At 45.0% G+C, this 26,001-nt stretch overlaps 1 protein-coding gene across 2 annotated transcripts in view; it reads right to left on the bottom strand.

Moving 5' to 3' along the window:
- CYB5R4 (cytochrome b5 reductase 4) overlaps positions 1-26,001 on the bottom strand; it is a 1,096,425-nt gene that overhangs the window by 783,476 nt on the left and 286,948 nt on the right. For both annotated transcript variants that reach the window (XM_085611035.1, XM_085611036.1), the window contains exon 3: positions 20,069-20,169. In XM_085611035.1, coding sequence (XP_085467161.1) covers positions 20,069-20,169 — 101 coding nt within the window. The remainder of the gene's footprint in view (positions 1-20,068; positions 20,170-26,001) is intronic.

The following is a 26,001-nucleotide window of genomic DNA, read 5'->3' as shown; positions in this document are numbered from 1 at the left end:
CATAAAAGTATACAAATACTAAAACAGAGTAAGCAGCCTCTTTGCATTCCGAATCAGACGTTAGGAAAGAGCAACTTCAGCAACAGAACTGTTATAGCAACCTACATGAACCTTTGACAGATTTAAACATCAAACAACAACAGACCGGAAATGACCTGAATGAGATTCGTTTTTAAACACCTCCTGAGCGAATAAACCGGATGGAGCCTCCAATATGCAATAGATAAAAATGCAATTAAAAGAATCTCCCAAGTGGTAAGCACCAGGCCCTCATGGGCTAACGGCAGAATTATGAAAAAGATTATAGAGGAACAATGTGTCCAACAGTGATAAAAGCAATAAAGAAGATTGAAAAACAAATAGAGCGAGGGAATTCCTGAAGACCGAGGAAGCAGCAAATACAACAGTGAAACCAGTACAGGAAAATACGCCTATCTGAGTCCTACAAATCTTCTAAAGCTCCTCTAGAAGGTCATGACTACACTGCTTTCAAAGGAGTTCAGAAATTACTACCACGTTTGACCCAGATTAGGCAGGCAGGCATCATACTGGGGCTGAAGTAGGTGGCAGAATGTTAGGCCGCTAACAAAACAAACACATATGCACCCTCATCTGGAGTGCCTTCATGCTGGTAGTATTAGACAGAAAAAATGCTTCATTAGATTAGAAAAACTAAAATGTGTAAAAGCTGTACGTTTTCCTGGAAAGCGATATGCAACTGTTGTGCTGCAGAGTGGATTTACAAAACATAGACCCTGCATCGGGGATGCCCTTCCAACCCTCTTTGACAACAGGCACAGCTGTGTAAGCAGATGCCAAATAAACTCTTTTGACATGTTTAAAAGCTAACTTCTAAGAGTAGCTGCCACCTAAATGTAGTGCCTCTTGGGAACCACAACGTCAAGGTACAATATGTAAAAGTGAGAATTGCCAACCACTAGGCAGGCATGTCTATGCGGTAACAGGAAGGACAGTTTATAGCATACGCTGGAGCAGCCTTTCCATTTTTTAAAAGTCTATCATATATGAAACACATATTGCTATAACTTGGATTAGGGAAGGGTTCAGAAATACATCTTCATGACAGTCTGCTGTTGATTACATATCTCATTCAGTGACAAACTTCGATTTTTGCTAAATATACACAAAAGATGATTTATATAAAAATGCTTATTTTTGTTTGAGTCTGGACAGCTCCAACCTAGATCTTTGGTATCTTTCAAGGAACAACCCAATCAATGAATATAAAATACCTCCTATAGCAGAAGTCTTCAAACTGTGGGGCACACCCCACCTAGGACCTGAAGTTGTCTTATAGTACAAGTCGACACTCCTCCACGGTTGCGAGAGACCAAAAATAATTAAACCAATTTGCAGCTTTCTTTTGTGTATTTTGCAGTCTATTATGGTCAATGGTTGTTTTTGGTTTATTTTTTGTTATTGGCAGTTGAACTTGCATTACTAATAGCTCGTTTTCAGTGTAAGACAAATGCCCATTGGAAAAACACAATTCAAAGCTCGGTGAGGGTGAGGAGGGAGATTGACAACATTTGAAGGGACAGTACTTTGCTGTACTTTTCTAAAGGTCTGTAGACTTTATAAAATGATCTGCAGTAAAAAAAAACACAATACAGAGTACCATTAGTAGGATTATGCCAATGTTCTAATGTGCAGAGAGATCCAGTCCAAATGAAGCATGAGGTTCTCTGGATGGGGTTTGAAGAGGGATGGAGCTTTAATGTAGGGGTGTAAATGTTGTTTTTTGGGGGGACGTCCCATGCTTTTCAAGGAAGGGACGAGACATGACATTCTTAGAGGGGCTGGTGGCAATATTAAGAAGAAAGATGATTGAACTGGAAATATAAAAGTGCATGCAAGAAACTGGGTGATTAATTGTGAAAGATGAAAAACATTCACAAGTAATAAGTCTGCAATTGTCTTTTTTCTGGGAACCAGCTACCCAATTGTGGCACCAGACTCTCTTAAGACAGCAAAGCAGAGCAGTCCAAGGCCTACTCAGGGGAGGTGGTGTAAGCAATTGGAACTGCCAGCGCATTGGGATTGCTGGCAATTCCAATTTGATGGCACACAACCACAACACTCAATAAATTATTATCCCATCTGTGATTTTTCTTTTCAAAAGCAGCAGTGCTTTCATTATACAAACACTACTGAATACTACACATTGAACCACAAATATGAACATCAGTTAGTTGGAAATACCTACAGTGACACCCTCATTTCACATTTCACCCCAGTGGGCGCTGAACCCCATAACCCTCAACTGTACCAGAAGCAAAATCACAATATAAGGGGAGTCACCTTAAATAACGTAAAACTACAGGCTTTGTCAAGGGGTCACCAAATAAACATATAAAATGAGCCTATTGGCTTTGTCAATGCCTCACAACATTAATAAAAACAATCACATGCTAGGAATCACCGTTAAACCCAATGGAGTCAATAATCAGGTTTAAATTAATTCCTTATTAATATTAACATTGCAATGTTAATTATGGATAAAACATTCAACGCTTTCCTTGCTTACCTATGGTCAATGTGCAGAAAACATCCCATGGGAGCTGGTCCACTTCCTGCAGCTTCCACAGTACATTCTATAAACATTGGTGGTGCTGCTTCCCATTTTGGGGCATGACAGAAGCCAAAACATATGCAAAATTGTCTGTTTGGGGCATTATGGGGTGCTCCCAGGCCAGGAACAGTGAATTGTAATGAGTGGCAATCACCAGCTTTTGCGGCCTTTTACTGGGTGTATTCCTTTTCCTTTTCGATTTTTTTCTTGTTCTCCCGTTCCAACCTAGGACAACCAGACTAGCTTGGTTTGTTGGAGGACGTGGGGAGAGCCCCGAGCCCCATGGCTGTGCCACCTCCATGCATACAGCATGTCTTTCCTGGGGCCACACTGGAACCACTACATCTATATCAGAAGTATAATCACTGTATAAGGAGATGCCAATATATAGAAGGCAGGTCTATTGGCTTTGTCAAGGGGTCACCACAGTAATGGATATAAGGCAGGCATACTGGCTTTGTCAAGGGGTCCCAATATCAGCATATAAAGTAAGCCTACTGGCTTTGCTAAGGCGTCATCACATCAGTAAAAAAGTAATCATGTGTTAGGATTCATCATTAAAACCAATGGGATAAATTACCATATTCAAATCCATTTATTATGAGTAAAATCATTGCAGTGTTCATCAGCCAAATTATTAATGAAGCATTTGTATACAACGCAAATACAAACATTTGTGTCAGAGTCTTTCTGATATACTCTTCAAGCTCCATAATATAGCCACCAGAGATGCTTGCGTTCTAGAACCCAAGTGATAAACCTATCCTGAAGGTTATAATTTCAATTGAAGGAAGTGGCCCAATTAGTGTCACCCGGGTCACTCACGACCACCTCTCCGCCTTCCCAGTAATGAAGAGTCAGTCAGACAGTAGAGAATACAAACCAAATAGTTTATTAGTAATGTGCTGCAGCGGAGCCCAGTCTGACCAGTCTCCTGAGATGACTGCCGAGGGACTAACTCCCTCCCAACATAAAATCAGATATTATACATTCCCAATTCTCAAAGAACACACCCAGACTGGAAAACTCTGGCTTAAGCTATGGTGAACAAAGGTAACAAAGAAGGATGAGCTGTGGCACAGGAATGGGTACATGCTATCTCGACCCCAAGGCTGTTCGGCCGGTGCCTACCATTCTAAGTTGTGGGAACGGATCTATCTGAGAGTAAAGGTATGCAAGAATAGATAATACATTTATTAGTACAGCGAAGCTTCAACCTTGAGAAGTACAGGCTGGAGGCGTAAAGGCAGCCTTTCCGCAGAGGCAAGCATTATGAGACAGGAGCTTGATCTTAGTTACAGAACAAGATGGCACCAATAAAGATGGCGCCATGAATGCTAACGTAACACGGAATAGAGTATGAGCATTGCGAAAGGGAACATTTCAAGTCTGTGCATTACGGAAGTAACATTTCAAATCTAACACAATACCCCTGGTGAGCTAGAAGTTGTAAGACAATCTTGGAGGGGGTAGGGCTGCTGCCCCTCCTACAACTCCAAGCACACTTTTAAAATACATTGATGGTGCCCCTGCCCTGTTTGGGCCAACTACAAGCACCAAGATGTTATATAAATGTCCCTACACAGGGCATTATGGGGCATTAATTTGCAAGGAGCAGTGAATATTGATGCAGCTTTGTTTTATTTGATGAAACATTGCAGCGCATTTCTTTTCCTTTTGTTTTTCCGGAGATGTTGGAGGCCTTGTGCCACAAATGTAACATTATCTGAGGTGACCTGGTCCCACTTGGGCACCTACATGCCTTTTTTAAGCAGCCTTGCTCCTTGAGTATTTCTTTTGGTTTTGTCATTTGTGGGTGTCCTGGTACCGCCAAGGACACTGTAGTAATCAAGTCCACTCAGTTGTGATGATTTATGTAGGTTTATTAGAAGATGGTACAAGAACACAGGTAGATAAAAAGAGGACCAGAAGAGGATCTGTTCAGGTCCAGAGGGAGACCCCACCAGGAGCAACCAGGAGGCAGCTCAGCCCAGTCAACTGTCCTAACTCACTGCAGATTCCCAACATTCTGACAGCATCATCACATGAACATTCCCCTGGTGGTAGATTGGCATTGCATCAGCATAAGCAGGATATAACAGACACCTGAAGCCAACTTCATTTATTTGATGCTTTTGGGGAGCCGCAAGGACCTACCAGCTCCTTTCACAGTCAACACTGTACTGTGCCGGCATCAGAGCTGACATTTTCTCTCTCATATGTTCAGCAGGAATGCTGCAGCCAAGTGCACCTATTACCACCAAATACGGGCACGTCACCTAGGCTTTTTTTTGGTTTCTGCTGTGTACCAGGGGATACGGTCCCTGGGACATTCACACTCACTTCCTGCAAAACGGGAAGGGATCTGTGGGCCAAAAGTTGGCTTGTAGAGAGGGGTTACACACATGACCCTCTCGCCAACTGCTTAAATAAAGATGCACCAACCCACGGGCTTTTAGAAAGAAACACCCACCTGTGTTCTTGTTTCTTTGGAGTTATATGGTCAAATCTTTAAAGATGTATATCTCCTGCCCTGCTAGGCCTATGTTCTCCATCCGAGTTTGTTTTGCTCCTGGTGACGTTTTGCTCTTGTTGCTCCCTAGCATCTAAAGTAATGCACTCTACAGGAGCTGGATTTGCTAACTACCTGTGCCAGCCTTCTCCTCTACATGGCTCCTGGTGCTCCTTTCCTGCAGGTGGGGGCATCCTGCGCACCTCCTCTCCTACCAGCCCAGAAGTACACCCTCCTGGCAGTACTCCCCAGGCCAGGTGGACTGGTCTACCGGCCGTCTCGCAGAGCACCTAGGGTCCCAGGGGAGTCCTATTCTTTCTCCAGCTGGTGCTCAGGAGGCACAAGGGGCCAGTGCCACTGGCCCTGGAGAGACCCATTCTAGTCCTGGGGTCAGCAGGAGTCAAAGTCCTTTCTCAATTTCAGCAGGGAATCAGATGGCTTCTCTTTCCAGCTGATCATTCATTTGCAGTCGTTGCTACCCATGTCCAAGGTCTTCTCAACTGTCTCTCCCTTGAGCAGAGGATTTCAAGTAGGGGTGGAAAGTTCTAGAAGCCAGGCACTTCTTGCTAATCCTAGGATGCCACCCATCAAGTTTTCTCTGGAAAGAGCTCCTCTGAGGGCATCAGCTCCGTTCCTAGCTGATCTCTCTGCCAGATCTCTTCCCACCAAAATTTCAAAGGTGAGCATCTTGTGTTTGCTTCAGAGGTCTGGGCTTCCTCCTTTATTCTGATGACTTGAGCTGTTACAGTTCAGGTGCAGAGCGACAAGCTCATTATGAAACAGATTTTCCTTCCCTCTCCTCCCTTCTCAGCTTCTTTTGTGTGCAGAGGTTTTTGTTTCCTCTGCTGGGGAGCAGAGTAATTAACTTGGCCCAGGAGGGGACTGGAATCTGAATATGGTTTGAGACAGAGAAATTTGATAATTCTTGATATCCAATAAATGTTGATTTAGTGTAATGGGAACTGCAAATTTATAGTTGCAATGCATGATTAGCCCAGTTTGACACCTTAATAGACTGTGCAGCTGCAAAGTGGAATGAAACCACACTTAAGGGCAGATTTCCCATGTATGTATAATACGGTGAAAGCACTACAGATTTTCCAGTAAACCCTACTGACCTATCTATGAATACCCACTGATGTTATAATGCCTACCCCGGGTAACCAACAATCCTTGCAGAGTTCCATCTGCACTAAGTTACCTGTACACAATTATCGAGCTGTGAACGACACTAGTCTCACACGTGCAGCCCGCACATGCATGTGCACAGGTGTTCACATGTGACAAGTACCTCGCACCCTAGCTGCACAGCAGCAGCCTAATATTAAAAATCGGACACTGGGGGTAAACACACTCAGCCCAATTACCGTGAATTTACTGTGAGTGAGACTCAAAGAACAGGTAGTCAATAGCGAAAAAACTGGTGGACTAAATGGGCGGAACTATTTTGCTACAGTGCAGGACTCACTCTTACTTTTTACTTTGCCTAGATGAAAACTTTGTAGTCTGAGTTCAGTCGGGAAGTTACAGAATGTTTAGGATTTTGTACAGAAAGGTCAGGGTGGCACATTTCAGAGGTATAGATGGGTGGAGCTTTTCTCCAGTGGAATACCCAATGCACTGATGATCTAGCATGCTTCTTTACCTTTCACCACATTAACTCGCTTTGAAAGTTTGAGGGGGCCTGGCTCCAAACAATATGCTCATTGGGACTGGCATAACATATTTTGAAGGCCACTGTCCTTGAGAATAAAAGGCCTTTTAGAGCAGGTGTCTACTGAAAGATGTCTGGCAGAAGGCAGGGGAGGATGATTAAATGAACATTTTCCTTCACTAATTTCATGAACGTATGTAGAGAGGGGACAACAGTTACATCACATGACCACACAAAAAGTAGGTAGGAATCCTGAGAGCAGCATGTTTATACAGTAGGGCTCTGATATGAACCTGACTTTTAAGGTGACTTTCTTATAGCCAGGCTGCTTCATATCAACGTAGGAGATGGAACAGGCCCAAAACCAGCCTGGGTAGGTTTTTCACTACTGAAAAGAGGAAAGTCTCTTATTTTCAAAGGACAGCTCTTGGGAGAGCTGATAAAGCTCCAGCAATAGAAGTGGTATCCTGACATAATTGAACCCCTCAGAATAAGGCTTTCTTCTTCAATAAAGTTAAAGAAAGAGTTGCAAAAGAAGGATGAACGGAGAGAGGGAACTCTTTCAGCTAGGCTTTGCACCATTTAGGAAATGACAACGAAATAATGAATATTAAATTCCATCATTTGTATTATGGCAAACTAAGTGTCTGAGGTGGGAACAAAGAACTACATCTGATACAAACGGAAGCTATTTGGATAAAATGGGGTAGAACAGTTAAAACGGGACACAATAAGATATTTAACTTAATCAGTTTCTGTACAATTGCCCTGTTATGTTAAACACACAAGACATAGAAATGTTTAATATAGCAACATAATATTTTTTTCTCCTGCTACTGCCCAAAAGTCAAACAGCTAAAAGCCACCTGGAGATGATTAGGAAAACATATTTGGGCATACAGGTGTAAGGAAATGAGCTATTAGGTGTGTGGCCTGCATAAGTAATGGGTACACATTAACCCCTTCATTGGGAACCAAACACCGCATGGTATCAAATAACTCTCTAAGGGCAGCAGGGCAGAGCATTCCAAGGCCTACTGAGGGGAGGTGGTGTGGGCAAGTTACCTATATTCACTGGCATGCAATAATAACACTCAATAAATGATTGTCCAGGCTGTGCTTTTTTATTAGAAAAGGAAACATACATTTATTACACACACACACACACTACTCAATGATACGCAGTAATATGCAAATACACATAAGGCTGGTAGAAATACCTTTAACTTTAACAACATTACATTTGACCCCTATGAGTTATGACCGCAAAAAATCACAGTATCCCACTTCCCCCTCCTCCATGTATATATGTGAATGTAAGAGTGCTGCAACTAGTTGAATCGATTTTGGATTGACCCTAGTTTTACATGGCACATGATGTTGGTTCAGTGTAACCAGAGACTGGAAGCATATGATCTGCATTCCTGAGCATGATGGAGTGAGTCCTCAAAGGAATCCCCCGAGCAGGAACATGCTGCAGTTAGAAAACTGAAATTACAGTATTGCCAGATTGTAGATGAGTAGGTGCTTCTGTGCTCCGCGCTTGGATGCCAGATGACTATTTAAAAACTAGTCGTAGTGAGGGAGCGCTGCACGCTCTGTGTTCATGGTGATATTTTGTGATCCAGGAAGTGATGTTGACATATAGTGATATGTGTCTTTCCTATAACCAAATTGCTGCATTTCATGCCCTGATATTATGATGTATGCCGTTTTGATTCTTGCATTGTCTAGAAGACAAATACTATCTCAGTATTGGCATAATATACACAGTATTTATGGTTCATGTCATTTTGGTATGAGTTTATGTATAATATACTTTATATTTGTATATAATCCTGTGAGTTGCTTTTTTCGTGTATTCTTTCTGTTTCTGCAAGAGTGTGCTGCGCAAACAATTTGCACATTGCCTCTGAAAAGCCTGCCTGTTTTGCGCCAAGCTACCAGAGTATGGGCACTGGTTATGTTTGGTCTGTATTGCACTTGCCCTGACTAGAGTGGCAGGTTCTGCCTGGCTTAGGTGCATGCCCTAGCCAACTAGAAACACCATTTCTAGCAACATCTTTCTAGAAGAATATTACATTATGCTCAAATGGTAACATAGATCCTGGTACATCTTTAAATGACTGCTAATCAATCAACAGGCTGGAAAGATTCAGTCTGAACATACTTGGGACTTGGGATTTTGCTGCAGGGAAAAGATACTTGGAAATGGAGACTGGCAAATGGAGCTCCCTAATTAAGAAAATAAATGTTTGAGCGGACACATATATAATTGAAAGTGTTATTGTTGTTTGAAAGCATGTCTTAGTTACTGGCATCATGGCTTAAGTGCAGGTGTGAGGGTGAACACTTTGCACTCTGCTTGATTTTCTTTAACAAAAGTGGTAGATTACTTTAAATTCCAAATTTTTCAATGGAACAATAACTAGGAAAGCACACTCAAACATACACAGGTTCATCTCTACTTTAAAAACGTTTTATTGTTCCTTCCATTGAATTGAAAAACAGGTTTTGGGAGAAGGGAATTCAGAGCAAGCAGACCCCACTATCATATTTAAAGGGTTATTGAACCTGTTACTTACTGGTAATCTTTATCACCCTGATTAGGGGTCCTCCTTGTCCCATCCTTACACATGTGGGTTTGCCCCTCCCCCAACAGTTTTTAAAAAATAAATATGCCCTCCCCCTCACGTCCTCCTGGTATGTTACCAAACTGCAGACAAAGTAGGTGCAACCGGCCAGGGAGGAAAGGAGATAAGAGGACTGGGACAAGGAGGAACCCTAATTTGGGTTAATGAAGATTACCAGTAAGTAACAAGTTCATACCCCCTCATGGGGTCCTCCTTGTCACAGCCCTTACATATGAGGATGTATCCTAGCAATAAAAAACATTTCACCACATCATGTAGATGCAATTTATGTTTAATAGAAGAACAACAGCTACTTCATTGCTGTAGTCAGAACTTTGGAACCAAAATGGCCATCTAAACCATCACAAACAGAAAGACAATAATGTTTAATGAAAGTCTGTTGCGCTGACCAGGTAGCTGCATGGCAAAACTCAAGCAAGGAAACTCCTCATGCCTCTGGCCAAGAGGAGGAGACCGCCCTAGTAGAACATTTCGGACATCAGCAAGGAGGGGTTGCCCCACCGAAGAGTATGCCTGAGCAATGACTTCACGGACCCATCTACTCAGGGTTGGAGTAGAAACGTTTTTACCTTTTGCAACAGAGCCATGAGCAATAAACAAAGAGTTTGGCAATTAAAAACGTTTAATGTGTTCCAGATAAATCAGAAGAGCTTTTGAAAGGAGAGGATTTGGGGGTAAAGCATAGAGCAGCCCCGGAGGCAAAGGAACTGCTAGCACATCTACCGCCCTTGGTAGAGTAGATGATGTCTCTGTGCAAAAATGAGGACACTGGGAAGCAAACGGATCCAACCACAGCCTCCTGAATTTCTGACAGATCAGGTGGAACTGTGGGAGAGAAAAGTGGTACCTTACAGAAAAAGGCATGTGTCTGCTGAGACTGTCTACTCAGATGTTAATCTCTCCTTGAATGTAAACTGCTCTGAGTCTTAGAATATGAACTTCCACCCATGTACAAATCTGGGATGCAATTTGATTGAGGGACAGGCTCCTTGTGCCCCCCTGTCTGTTCAAATATGCCCTCGCCACCTATTTGTCCGTCCTTAATACCACATTCTTTCCTTTCAAGTGTTACTGAAAAGCCACCAAAGCCAGCCTGAGTGCCATCAGCTCCCTCCAATTTGAGGACTGGCAACTCTCCCAAATGGACCAAGGAGCCCTTCCCTCTTGTTGATCCAACCTTTCTTCCCAGCCTTACACACTGACATCCCTGGTCAGAAGAACTGGAGGTGTTAGCTGGTATCGGACCCCCTTCAACAGATGTTCCTGCAGCAACCCTCAAGAGAGATCCTGTGAAATGTGAACTATAAGAGGTCTCATCAGTTCGAAATTCTGTGAACTGGGTTCCCAATGCTTGAGAAAGTGATTCACCATTGTTTTCAAATGAAACCTTGCCCACTGGCCCACAACTGTTGAGGCTGCCAACAGCCTTGGCACTCGTAACCAAGATATTGTGGAATTCTGTGAATGTGTCTACATGTCTCTTAAACCACCCAGGAGAGAGTGTATCATGTTGACAGGAAGAAACGCTGATCCTGCTTGAGTATCTAATCGAGCCTGATAAAGTTATTTTCCTGAGAAGGAGTCAGATGTGATTTCTGGAGATTTACCAAAAGACCAAAGTTCTTCGGGGACTGGAGAACCAGATTCACATATTGTTGTGCCTTAAAAAGAGAAGGGATCAATAACCAATCATCTAAGTAAGGAAACAGAACAACATCTTTCAATTGTAGGAAAGCAATAATAGAAGTCAATACCTTCGTAAACATACAAAGAGAAGTCACTAGACCGAATGACAGGACTTTAAATTGAAAATGATGGTCGTCCACTGCAAACCTCCAAAAGGCTTGGCTATATACGAGCAGGCACATAAAAGTAGGCATCCTGTACGCCGAGCGTTGCAAGTTAGTCTCCCTTCATGATTAGGGGTATGATGCACTGGAGAGAAACCATCTTGAAATACTCTAGCAAAGTGTTCAAGTCTTTGAGCTTAAGAATTGGAAGAAAGGAAACATTAGATTTTGGGATGAGAAATAGGTTGGAGTAGAATCCTAATCCTCTATGCTTCTTTGGTACACCGATTATTTTTCTGCTTCTCAGCACTCCACACATTAGACTGTGAAATTTTATAGGGTTTTTTGGAGAAGAAGTAATTCTGAACCGAAGTTTGGATGGATGATCTTTGATTTGATCTGCTAACAATGATCTATTATCGAAAGGACCTATGAGTTCGAAACCTCCTTTCAGTGGTGGAGCAAGAACTTGATCCGTCCTCCTACTGCCATATAGTCATTTGAACTGCTGGATGTCATACGTGTGGGAGGAAGTTGGTCTGGATTTATTAAAGAACACCGCCCCTCAAGAACAGGCCTAACTCGAAAGGAACTCAGTTTGAAAAGTTCCCTTTTTGTACGCAAACTGCTTCTTACAATGTTTAAACGGTGTTAGAATCTTATTTTCCTCTGTCGCCTTCTCCACCATTTCATTCAACTCAGGACCAAACAACTTTGGACCTAAGAAGGACAGTTTATAAATCAGGGATCTCTGATTAGCCTCTAATTTCCATGGTTTTAGCCACAGAATCTTACGTCCTGCAATGGAATCACCTGCAGCAGTAGATTAAGCCCATAAACTGTCAAACACTGAATCTGACAAAAATTAGACACCAGTTCCATATTGACCAAAAGAGCTGTAGGATCTTCCTTAGCCTGGAGACAATCAAACAGATCATGAAAATCCTTAGGAAGAATCTGAGTGGCATATGCTGCATAGGTGTAGTATACAATACTGGAACATATGGATAATTAAAGCACAGGATTAAATACATGACCCTCGACCCTATCGCGAACTGGGCTACCCATGACCGAGGGGGAGGGGGGGGGGGATAGGGAGCTGGAGGTGGGTATGGTTATTTGTTGGCTTGCTTGTTTACAGTTCTCATTAGCGAATTTGAGGAGGGCTAAAAAGTACTATTAATACAAGTTCTGCGGGGTTCTATTGTATCAAAGTACTCCAAATAGGGGTCACATTGTATGTTGTATAATTTGTAATCAGTTTGCTGGGAATCAAGCACATTGTATGTATTGTATTATGCTGATCTGGGAAAATGTTGTGGTTTAACAAATGTCAATAAAAAAGATATATAAAAAAAAATGCTGCATAGGTGTTTACCCGAATACAATAGTCTGAGGCTGCATATGCCTTTTAAGGTCATTTTCACCTACAGGATCACTCAATAAAGCATTGTCTGATGCCAAAGAGGAAGAAGATGAAATAGAAGTCAAAATCGTGTTAATCTTAGGATTCTGTGAAAACTGATCCTCAAACCCCTTCAATACACAATGCTTGCTGAGGAAGCAGAGTTTGGCAACCTTATAAATGTCTTTCCATTCTTTACAGATGAGAGACTGGATAACGTCATGCAAAGGTAAAGCGTTTCTGTTCACAGAATTATATTGTGCTATATTATGCCAGGACCTCTTCCTCATCAAAAGAAGGAGCGGCAGGAGGGTGGGAGGGGGGGGAGGGGGTAACCGCCGAAGATGGTGGACGTGGTTCTGAAACCGCTGTGTGTCCCATCCCCCAGTCATCTTGGCCATCCTTTCCGCAATTCTGTTAGAAATTACACAGGAAAGTGTGATGAGCCCTGTTTAATCCCGGAGGATCGCTGAGACGCCTCACATGGTGCGGGGAGCAACCTAACAACTTCGATATGCGGATTGTGGCCCGCTGAGGAGCAGGGCACATGGCCTGGCCGTGAGGCCTCGGCGGCCTCAGAGGCGAGGAGAATTTGTTGGAGTGGTCTGGACAGAGAGTACCGGCGCCATGAGTAAAGCCGGATGAGGCGGCACTTCAACTCAGAAGGCCGTAAATCTAAGAAGGGGGAGACCTGAGCAGGGGACCCGCAAGCCTGAATGGAGGCAGAGCCCTATGTCCTATGGTGAGTGGCAGCGCTGCCAGAGAGGGTACGGGCTCCTGGGAGAGGCCCGAGCTGCAGATGCGGATTATACGAGTGAGCTGAGCGCGGAGAACCTGAAGCCGGGGTGTTCTGAGCCCGGCGAGTGCTGCGACCTGGGACAAGACGGCTCGCAGCCCTGTGGAGGAAGTGGAAACCGGGAGCCCAAGGCCTGGAGGAGAACAGGGCTTACCTGAGGTGCCCAGATAACCGGAATGGCAGCGAACGCTGTAGGCCTCAGCCGGCATGTGGGGTCCCAGTGCAGCCGTCAAGACAAGGTGAGCTGGAAGCGAAAGTGGAGGGACTGTGAGTGCACATCCATTAGGAGCGCGCCAGGGGGTCGGTAAGGCCCACGTCCCCCTCATCAACAGCAGCGGGTCCGAGTTGCGCAGGGTGCCTTAGCAGCGTAGCGACTTAGTGATGTACATATTGCATCGTGGGCCTGGACCCAAGGTTGTGCACCACCACCACCGACACATGAAAGAGGTGGCACGGGGGTCGGCTCTCCTTACTTCTTGTCTCCCCGAGGCCTGAGGAGCACCTGGGCCCGTGCACTACGGCCTGAAGTAAGCTCAAGTGCAAGATGTTCTTTGTGGGGGGACACCTGGCAGCGGGCCCGCCACTGGGCTTCACCTCGCCCTCGCATATGCCATTCCAGGGCTGAACTGAGTGTCGTCAGTCCTATCCTGTCTGGCCAGTGGAGAAGCAGCCGCCAAGCTGGAGGCCAACGAGCGCAGTTAGGCTGGATTCGGCACGACAGTGCTAACAGTCATGGTCCAGCAAAGAAAATCCGCGCTCGGGCCGCCTATCCACACTACGGGAGCCCCCTCTCATTCCGGTCAACAGTGGTGGCAACTGATAAGCCTCCGGATGGGATCCATGTGAGAAGGTTGAGCCGGGAAGCCCCACTGGAGCTACACGCTTAGGCAGACCTGAATTTGGAAGTCACTGAGGTGTGAGGAGGTACAGCACCTAGCCACCGCGCGCAGGGCTGTAAGCATCACAGATCAAACCGCCCGATCATAGCATGCGCCCCCCACTTCTGGGCCACCAGAGTAGGAAATCTAAATCAGCCCTGGCAGGGAGTGCCCCGTTGACTCTTGAAAATTGGCATAATCCAGGAATCTAGGTCTGCATGTAGATGAATCTCAGCGGATTGCTGGGCAGTGATAAATCCTGCATACCTGAGTGAGCAATGATGCAAACACTGAGGTCCACAACCGACCAAGCAGAAATTGACGACATCACTCACAATATAGTACAGGAGTTGGCAGCAGGCCGGGCCAGGGACCTCTCCCAGGGACGAGACACATGGGACTCCTTCTCACTGGTGTGACCTGGCGCCCTGCGGCTCTTGCTTCTTGATGCCTAGCACACAGCAACTGGTAATGGGCTGTCTTCACCTCACTGCACCACAGGGGGGAACCTCCCGGGACGCCGAGGGGGGAGAATCCTCAAGAAATGCACAGTCCACAGTCTCGCACCAACCGGATCTCTCATCCAAAATCGACACGGTGCTTGCAGTAGTCAAAAACAATGGCACAACACTGGCGCAAACGCGCACGTCCCTCGAGACCAGGATCGACAAAGCGGTTTCGGACTTCACACTTCTGAGAGCTGACCATCAGAAATTGTCTGAACGGCTAGGTACAACCGACTCTCTGACTTTCAGCCGAAGACTCGCAATCACACAGTGGCTTTGCAGGACTTGCTGGACCGTGTCTGCACCCTCAAGGATAAGATAGATGACGCGGAGGTGCAGTTCCATCACAATAATGTGCGAGTGATTGGCCTTCCAGAAGGGACAGAGGGAAGAGATCCAGTAATATACGTAGAGAGATGTCTAAAGGACCTGCTTCCAATTTGTGGTGGAGTGGGCCAAGAGAGTACCGGCCTACCGTCCACCGCCTGGCTCCAACCCTCAGCTGTTCTTGTTCAAAGTTCTGAACTTCAGGGACAGGGATGCAATTTTAAGGGAGATTCGGAAGTCCCCTGGGGTCAAAGTGCGAAATTCAACAGTACTCTTCTTTCCGGATTACACAGCCCAAGTCCAAAAACGGGGAGCCTCCTTTGGGGCAGTGAAACATCAGCTGCGGGATCTTGATCTGGTATATTCCCTGCTATTCCTGGCTCGGGTAAGGGTGGTAAAAGATGGAGCCATCAGATTATTTGACATGTCATTAGACGCTTCGGACTAGCTGGAGGAGGTGGGTCTGGCGACATCCACCAGGCCGCCAGACACTGAATTGTCACCAGTGCAAAATAGGCGCAACTGGCAGAGAGCACAAAGAGGTAGGGCAAGGAGCCATACCTCATCGGTGAAGGCACCAGACCCAGTACAGATTCAGACGAATCGGCAAGAGGCACTTCATGTAGCAGCTGCCCTAAAGTTGCTGGCTCATCGACTCCCTTCACGATGTCACCATCCAGATCCTGTGGTGATGCGGGAAGTGGCCCTGTGTTTCCTCCCCCTCTTAAACAGATAAAGGATGTAAACCTCCCAGCTAAAAGGTATGTCCCTCCATACCGGCCTGGTCCAGGGACTCGGGGTCACCTCGCCCCCCAGACGTCCCCCCCCCAAACTTCTGACACTATAGTTTAGAGCGCCCAGGCCAGACCGACCTTTGCACACGCTGATACAAAATGATTGTCTGAGCCTCTGTCCAATAGTTACAGCGTCCAAGCTTAGATGCGGTCTCACACCAGCTTACCTAACACACTCATAAGATGGATATCATCCTCTCTGTTGTTTCATACCATCAAGATGAGGGATACCCCTCCCTCGTTAGTTTCATAACCTGGCTAAACGCTAGTTGCTGTATTCTCGGTGTGCCAGTTTGGGTCAACCTCAGTTAGGGGTTCGCTCTTATGGGGTTCCATGACACAGTTGTTACTCTTTGTTTTTTCCCTGTTCAATTTCGGTACTTATTCACAAGACGCAGATGCCCCTCACACTCCTACACTCCGCGACATTCGCATGTTTACATAGATAAAGTCACAGACTGCCCAGATGACGCAAGTTAACATTACCACATGAAATGTGCGGGGAATACACTCTCCTTCACGTAGGTATTTAATCTATACATATTTACATTGTAGAGCCACTAGTATCGCCCTGTTACAAGAGACCCATCTGACTGCTCTAGAAGCAGCCAGATTGCGACATAGATGGCAGGGTCGAGTGTACAGCACAAATTTCTCATCCATGGCCCGGGGTGTACTGGTTTGGATAAGGGCGGGGGTCCCCTGGGAGGAGGAGGAGGAGGTGGTGGCAAAGGCAGACGGGCGATATGTGCTTCTTAATGGCAGGCTGAACGGGCAACCTGTTGTGCTAGGATCATTGGATCGTTCCTTCCCACCCCTTAGGCGCACAGCAGCATCATCCAACGCACACGCTTTTTGTAAATGGCTGGAACACTGGTCCCTGTCTGATATTTGCCGAGCGAGTAACTCTGACTCTCGTATATATTCGTTCTACTCGCCGTTTCACGACCTGCACTTAGACCTTGACCCAATTCTCGACTTTCCTGCACTGCTACCTTGATCCAAGACACCGATTACCTAGGGCGCACGCATTCAGAACACAACCCCTAGTGCTTATCAATCAGTTGGGAGAGGAGACCCCTCCCGATCCCCAACTGGAGGCTGCAGCCAGCAGCGCTAGAGGATCCGGCATTCCATGCTTCGTTGGGAGCATCTCCGCAGGACTACTTTGAGCGTAACACAGGCACCACAGACTCCCCGTCCACTAGGTGGGAGGCATTCACGGTGGTGACATGGGGGCACTGCCTGGGTCTTACATGGAATATGCATAAGCAGCTTGACGCCACCCTGGGTACCCTCGAGAGAAATATCCTTCAGCAAGAGTCCCTCTCGGTCATCCACCCTGGAGCTAAAGCGAAGCTTGAAGCCATGCAAGCTGAGCATCCCACACTTTTGGAAAGGCTGAGATGCCATATCTTCTTAGCTCAGTCTCCACGTATGCATGCCACAGCAGATAAGGCAGGCAGGTTACTTGCTTACCTTGTCCGTCAGGAAGACCTCCATAGTCCAATACACACCATACGAGACAACTTGGGGTTCATGCGAAACACGCAATTAAAAGTTCACACAGCCATGACTTGCCTCTATGCCTCCCTCTATACATTCCAGGTGCATGGGACTCCCCAGCAAATCAGTGCCTTCTTAGACGCGATCGACCTGCCCACATTAGCCTTAAACCACCACCAGGCACTGAACTCCCCATCACACTATACGAGGTGCACGACGCGCTGTTCTCCCTGGCATCCGGCAAGACACCAGGACCAGAAAGGCTCCCCACCGAGTTCTTTAAGACAAATGCTGACACCATCATTATCCGCTTGCAGGTCCTCTTTACCTCCGCGATCGGAGACTCCGTGCTTCCGCCTTCTCTATACAATGCAATCCTGGTCTCCCTGCTGAAATCAGGGAAGGAGCCCACATCCTTGAGTTCCTACAGTCCCCTAGCGATCTTAAATACAGATTATAAAATACTGGCAAAAATCCTGGCCAACAGACTGGCACCCTGCACCCCTGCCCTGGTCCATATTGATCAAAACGGATTTGTCCCAGCTCGGAGCACCTCCCTTAACCTCTGTCGCAACTTTAGAGTAGCCGAGTATGCCCCATCCGAGAGGCCGCACTCAGGCTGCCTCGTCTTAGAACTTGAGCGGGCATTCAATTCTCTTGAATGGGATTATCTGTTTGCCAGCTTATCTAAATTTGGCATTGGACCTTTCTTCATAGGGCTAGTCCGACTGTTATATAGAGGCCCAACTATCCGAGTCAAAACAGGCCCCTCCATTTCGGAGGCCATAGCAGTGGGCCGCGGGACCAGGCAGGGATGTTTAAGAGGGGGAGGAAACACAGGGCCACTTCCCGCTTCCTAAACTTGGGCCTAGCCATTGCCAAACTCCCAATCACTAAACATTGGAAGGCATAGGGTGCTCCACAGGCAGTAGCCGGGCGCCGCTCCCTAGTCAACTGGGCCAAGGTGGAGAGCGTTGCCCTGAACAGGGAAGATCTGTTGGGACTTCACAGATTCTCCCTGGCCACGGAATAGGAGACCATTCTGTCCTAGTTGCTGAAGTCAGTTGAATCAACAGGGGGTCCCTCACCAGGGAGAGACACCACCACTGAGGAAGGGTTGCGGGTGGCTTGGCTAGCCTGACTGCACCCCGGTGACGGTATAGTCATGACAGTCTCTCAAAGCCACGTTAAGCATGATACACGCACATGGGTGGGTGCGGGTTGGGAAGGGTTTAGCAGCGTTTCACTAACAGATGCCCTTCCCTTCCTTTGTCTTACTTTGTCCTCATTAGGTTAATCCCCACCTCCACAGTTCAGATTTACATAGAAATACGTGCAGAGAACATACAAGTTTTGAGTGAAGTCATGCTTAACATGGTATGTATACACCTTAGAAGTATCCATTAGGAAGTTTTCGCCTGTATGAACAATCTTCTGTATCTCTCTGATATCATGCATTATATTCATGGTTACACATTGAAACATAAACTGTAATGCATATATGAGCTATGTCTAACTGTTATGTATCTGTTAAACAAGCAAAATGACTATAAACAGTTTAAAAAAAAGAAGAAGTGCAAAGCTCAGTAAGTCTATGAGCCAGAACCTCCTTGAGTTGATTTGGTTGAATATATCTCCCCCTACAGTTTCTGTGGCTCATCATCCAATCATATCCTTTTGGAAGTGAGCTCCTTCTCCTTTACGGCCATATCCACAGCCTCCATAATAAGGGATTGCATGTCCCCTCTAAACATGCAGCAACTCCTCAGACTCCCCATGCTATGGGGGCTGAAGATTCATTTGCCTTTCCTCTCACTTTGCCACAACTCCATAGAGCAAAAGTATAATGCGCTAAAAGCAGTGTGTATTTTCTGTTTAAATAATGTTACCAGGCAACCAGATAACTTCCTGTGAGATTAGGTCATTCAATAATACCTGCCGCCTTCCTACGGCCAATGCATGTTTCAAACACACCCAGCAGGGGCTTAGGATGCCCCACATTCAGCTCCCAATCAAATCAAGCAAAGATGCGGCACACCTCTCTGCCCCAGCTCTCCACTTGAACAGGGAGGACATCCTAGGCCGGCGCATTGATAGTGAGCCATTTATTGAAAAAAGAGGCCCGTTTAAGCACAACATAAGATGTCCTCACTGCTCCTTCTGTGTTCAGATCTCTTTACTTGGCAAATTATGTTTATATAGGCTGATTTAAATTGTGTACTCTTCTTAAAAAATGGTTAATGAATGGAGTAATGGATCCCAGTGGGTTGATACAACTATAGCAGGAATCGGTGGGTACCCTGCTTGTTGTAGATGTGATTGCTACTGGAGCAGATTCATCCTTCAAATGTTGACACGAGTACTCATAATTTGTCAACCAATTGCAGCTATTGTCCTTGTATACATAGGATACTTGATGTATAAGTAAGATAGTATCAATCCTCAAAAAAGAATTGTACACATTATGTGAACCAGCTATATATGCAGGGGAAGTAGTAGTCTAGTGAGTATGAATCTGATCTTTGAACCTGGGTCCTGTTTTCAGTTTCCCAACTAAACCATAAACAATCTCCAAGTATATCAGAAAAAAGTACATGTAGAGAAATTGTTCCATTGAAGCATGATTAGCCTGCATATAGTAACAGTTTTGTACCTGGTCAAACAGATCAGTGCCATCTGCTCCTGCAGCCTTCATCAGCTCTTCCTCCCCACCTGGATGATACTCCATGTATGGGGTGACATTGTACACATGCCCTGAATGACAAAAAAACACAAACACCTCTTTAGCATATTTTTAAACCCAGAGTGCAAATATTTACATCAAAGTGACACATTCCTCTCTGCTATACAATGATGAACAGTACTGAGACATTTTCATGCACTTGATGGCACTTCTTATTAACAACCTACTTCATCCTAACAGAAGTATATCATGCTGTTTGTTAACTAAAATGCACTCCTGAAAACATTATTCACATCTTCACTCGTTTGCAGATGGGGTTACTCTTTGGAGCAAACCAAGCAATACCATTTGAATGTGTCGTGTACGCGTGTGACTGTGTAATGACAAAACCAGATAAAACTCATAATCCTTAATGGACTCTGCATCTACTGCATGATTTGAGGCAACTCCTGTCTATCTTTACACCTTTCAATAAAAAGGTTGTACCAAACAAAAACAAAAAAACAATAAGTAAATGGAAATGCCATTGTTAATGTAACATGTGGTGGTGTTGTATCAATGATATATGCCAGGTATAAAGATTTCAACAAGGTGCAAGCTACAAAGTAGAACACATAGAAATGTCATAACACTCAATTTTGTAAATATGGAAAATATCGTTTATATTAATTCTATATTCTTTTATTAGCACTTTGTGCGTTGTTAATAAAGATCCTGTGTGTGTATATATATATATATATATATATATATATATATATATATATATATATATATTCACTGAAAAATCCATAGGTTTCAGGCCTGGTATAGTTAGGAATTAGCATTTAAAAAACCTTAGAAATTCACTGAAAAAACAATAGGTTTTAGGGGTGTTATAGTTAGCTGGACATTTCACTCGAACAAAACTATTGAAATTCCTCCGATATAGTTAGTTGCACTAACTACATCTCGTGCGCCTGCCATCCAGTGGTGGGCTAGTTGGACCCCAGGAACCCTCGGGATTCAAGGGGACTTAATACCCCAACTTAAAATGTGCCACATGCAATTTTGGACAGGTTACCCAATTGTTCTTGGTGTTTGAAACAGACCATGCGTGCCCTAGTCCTACAAATTCAACCCAAATGTAACTCAGTGAAACAACACAATCTACAAGAGAACCCCCTAAGCATTTCCTTCAAAGTGCAAGTGCTCATTACCCTACATAGCAGTTCACTTTACAATACATCTAATATCACGACTTCACGTCCGTGAAGCAGTTTAATTTCCTAGTGCAGCAAAAAGTCTTTAGCAGATTGAAGCCTAAAAAGTCTGCGTTTAAGGAAAAAAGGTAGTACTAGAAGCTAATATGATTGTTATATACATTTCATAGTGTTTATCACGCTTCATGCAGCATTGTAATTTTGTCTTTTCCTTCCTCGTGTCACCATGTTCTTTCCAGTTTGTAAGGGCGAACAAGTAAGAGAATATTGGCGATGCTAAGGTTTGGGAGAAGCCCTTGAAGCGGCGCTGCGAGGAGGCCGTCTACTGAGTTGATGAGTGTGCCCCTAGCTATGAATAAACATTACCACCTGCCTTATTGAAGTCTCCGGCCTTGCTGTTACATTTTTTCGTGAGTAGGATCACTGCTGTCCCTCCTGTCATCACCTCCATTTTACTGCTGTCTCTCCTGTCATCACCTCCATTTTACTGCTGTCCCTCCTGTCATCACCTCCATTTCACTGCTGTCTCTCCTGTCATCACCTCCATTTTACTGCTGTCCCTCCTGTCATCACCTCCATTTCACTGCTGTCTCTCCTGTCATCACCTCCATTTCACTGCTGTCCCTCCTGTCATCACCTCCATTTCACTGCTGTCCCTCCTGTCATCACCTCCGTTTATGCAGAGCATGTACAGTTCTTCATCTTACTCTGTACTGATCCCTGCCTACCCAGATTTCCCTTCATCGGATACTCACACTCTTCTTTCAGTCAACTCAACCTGCTGTTTTTGCATGTACACTGTACTGAATGTCGACCTGAAAAGGAGGTACCATTTCAATCACACTATAGTCTTGACTTTCTTCTAGGGTTTCGAAACTTTCTTTCATTCAACACAACCATCTTGAGTGCCACTGAAGGCCTGTGTTTTTTTGTGTCCTAACAGCAATTCGAATGAGAATTTCATGTGGAATATGCTCACAGTCAGGTTTGGTCAGTGTGTCTTTCTTCTGAGAAGAGCATGCATTACACACTCTGAAACTGAAAAAAACTAAAGCATGTCTTTCCTCTGTGGTGTGTGTGCCTAAGTGCATTGCTAACAGTTCCACAAGTAACAGGAGCGAGCACTTAACCTGTGATGCGCATGTGTTAATTATTAACGTCCTTTTTTTCTGTGATATGCACAAATGTAAGTTGTTTTACTGCATTGACCTATGTCATTAGATTTTTCTCAATGTGTTTTTTTCTACAATACGTAGGCATGCCAACAAGCTCTCTACTGATTTTCTTTAGATTATTTTCTCATTTTGACGTATGTACCTTACAATTTTAAAATGCAATTTGAAACACTCTGATACATAGATTACTCTGAGACATAGATTACTCTGAGACATAGATTACTCTACCGTGCAAGGGTGACCCATTTAGTCAAATGAAACGATGGAAAGAGGAATTTCTGACTTATCTTATTGAATTTGAAGCTGATAAAATGTCAGATGAATGGAAAAAGGTATATTACTTCACTGAAGTATCTAAGGTCAAGAGGTTATAATGACCTTACCTAGAACAATTTTCTCGGAAGGCCGAGGAGATGTAAACGATTTTGATGAGGTCATAGTTAGACGGAAAGTACGTTACACCTGTTTTAAGTGCAGCATTACCAATACATAATTTTTATACAGGACAATAGAAGAAAAGTGAATCTTTGAGTTTTTGACAAAACTCAAAAGTCTTTCCACTGTATGCAACTTAAGGGTTAATAATGATGAAATGCTTGGAGACCAATATAAAGTGAACACCATCTATGAAAAATGGAAGAATGACTCTGGGTAATGGGAGATTTCACTTTAGCAAAAGCTATCACAGCAGCTAAAGCTAAGGAGCAACCAGAGTCCTGGATTAAATAAATCAATGAAGGCAACCATGATAAGAACAACAATCAATGAAATATGTGGTTTGAGTAATAAATATAACATACAAATCCATTCTTGGAAAAAAGGATGGAGACAACTTATTATGTTTCCAGATGGAAGACCTAACCTCTCTCTACATAGCTTTGTTTAAAGGATGTTCCACACAGGGCTGAGCATACAATTAATTCACCAGAATTAGACATTCTGAAAAGGTATTCAGAGAGAGGAAGAAAGATAAAGTGAGACTACCCCAAGTCACTGTAGAGCCCAAGACCGACAACAACAGGCAACCAATTGGATCTCTGAATATGGTTCTAGTTGTGAGGGGGTGAACATTTTTGATTGATAAGGATGAAGGTATTAATCCTCCAATGTGTTTCTTGATTGTTGTAGGTATTAAACTTGAAGTCATGGGGGATTCTGGATCCTCATGCATTATCAACTAAAAAGGTTTGGCATAGTAATAGGACTAAAGTGGAACATCTGAAAAAACTGATTTAAAAGCTGTATAGTTGAGGGCCTAGAGAAGGAGTTGGAACGGGCGGAGCAGGACCACAAGAACAACCCCACCGGGGTGACCCTACGCTCCCTTACCGCATTGCGAGGTAAACTGAAAGCAATTTACAATAATCGGGCAGAATACACGCTTTTGAAACTACGCCATATTTCCTACACTCAGGGGAACAAAATAGGCAAACATTTAGCCAGGCAACTAAAAGAGAAGCGCGGGAGGGAATACATCGGAGGCATTTACGATGGTAATAAAGATCTGGTCCATGCAGATAAGGATAAGGCAGAGCTCTTTGGTTCCTTCTACAGGGCCCTCTACGCCGAGGGAGGCAGACTTGCAGGATAGTTACCTTCGGGCCCTGCGGTTCCCCCGAGTCTCACAAGACACAAATGATAGACTCATCGCTCCCATAACTACAGATGAGGTAGGTGCGACAATCCCAGCCCTCAAACTCCACAAGGCGCCCAGGCCTGATGGACTCACAGCCCACTTTTATAAAACCTTTGCCCCGGACCTCATACCCCACCTTACGTGACTTTTTAATCAGATGGCGGAAGCAGGAGAGGTGACCCCTTCGATGGCGGAGGCAGTAGTTACGGTCATTCCCAAGCCCAGGAACAATCCACATCTATGTGCCTCCTACCGCCCAATAGCTCTTCTAAATTTAAATGCAAAACTTTACTCTACTATTCTTGCGAACCGGTTACAAGACTTGATGTCAGATTTAATCCACCCGATCAGTCTGGCTTCATAAAAGGACGGCAGACTCACGACAATATAAGACGCAAAATAAATCTAATTGAAAAAGCTACCAACGTTAGATACCAGTGTTCATGGTGGGGCTGGATGCAGAGAAGGCCTTCGACCGGGTGGACTGGGCATTCCTCTTCCGCGTCCTCACTTCCTTCGGTTTCACAGACAAATTCATCCGCATGATCAAGGCTAACTACACACAACCCCAATCCAGGGTACAGGTCAATGGCGTGCTATCGGTCTCCTTCTCCCTTACGAGAGGCACTAGAAAGGGGTGCCGTTTGTCACCTCTGTTGTTTGCGCTGAGTACTGAACCATTAGCGATGACCATCCGAAATATTTTGGTGATTATAGGGATTCCCTTTGGTGAGGACTCTCACAAAATATCACTTTTTGCGGATGACGTGCTCATGACACTCTCAGACCCATCGCAGTCACTTCCTGCACTGCACTTAGAACTAGCCAAATTCGAAGTCGCAGCAGGTTTCAAGGTCAATCTCGGCAAATCCTATATACTTAATCATACTCTCCCTGACGCTGAGGCCCGCGCAATCCAAGCCCAATTGTCCTTACAGTGGACCAGCCGCTCCCTTCAATACCTGGGGATTCAGCTGACACCCCAAGTGGAAGGACTCTATAAAGCCAACTTTCCGGCCGCCCTTCGCCAAATTCAGAATGACCTCAAGTGACGGAAGCCCCTATTCATTTCCTGGTTCGGACGCATCCACGCAGTTGAAATGACGCTGTTACCCAAACTGTTATACCTTTTTCAGGCTCTGCCCATTGATTTAGATACAACAATTCTGCCTAAAATCAAATCCATGCTTAAACGGTTCATATGGCAAGGAGGATGAGCCCGATTATCCTTCTCCATACTGAGGCACCCCAGAGCTGAGGAGGGAGTGGGGTTGCCAGCCATAGGCTTATACTATAAAGCCGCTCAATTGCGGATAGTGACAGAATAGTTTAAACGGGAATCGGAGAAGCACTGGCTCCATATAGACAGGGGAGTGGCAGGGAGGACGGTATGGGATATAATCTGGAAACCTAAGAAGGAGCGCCCCGCGAATGTGTACATTAGCACCCCTACACGCACTGTATTGAGAGTGTGGGACTCTGTGTCGGGAGGTGAGGGTTGGACCACATTCCCTTCCCCGTACACCCCGATCCACTACTTTAACCCGGCCTTTCCACCAGCCCTGCACGAAGGCCCCTTTGACACCTGGAGAGAGGGAGGTTGCCTTATGCTTGATCACTTGTTCCATAACCACGACATCCTCACCTTCGATAGTTGCAGAAGGGAATTCCAGTTAACCCCAGAAGAACACTTCCACTACCTTCAACTTAGACATTGGGCACTCACCCCCCGCATTCGTGACAAGGCTACGAGGGAGAAAACAGGCTTTGAGAAATATGTGAGAACAGTGGGTTCAATTAAGGGGGTGATTTCCTTTCTTTACAACTATCTGCTTTCCACCACACACGCGGCATGCCCGAGATACATGTCCATGTGGGAGGGGTGTTGCAGCG

This window comes from Triturus cristatus, chromosome 6 (genome assembly GCF_964204655.1).
Source record: "Triturus cristatus chromosome 6, aTriCri1.1, whole genome shotgun sequence".
NCBI classification, from domain to species: domain Eukaryota; kingdom Metazoa; phylum Chordata; class Amphibia; order Caudata; family Salamandridae; genus Triturus; species Triturus cristatus.
Note: the sequence above shows the minus strand (reverse complement) of the source record. Positions and strands in the feature narration are given on the sequence as shown.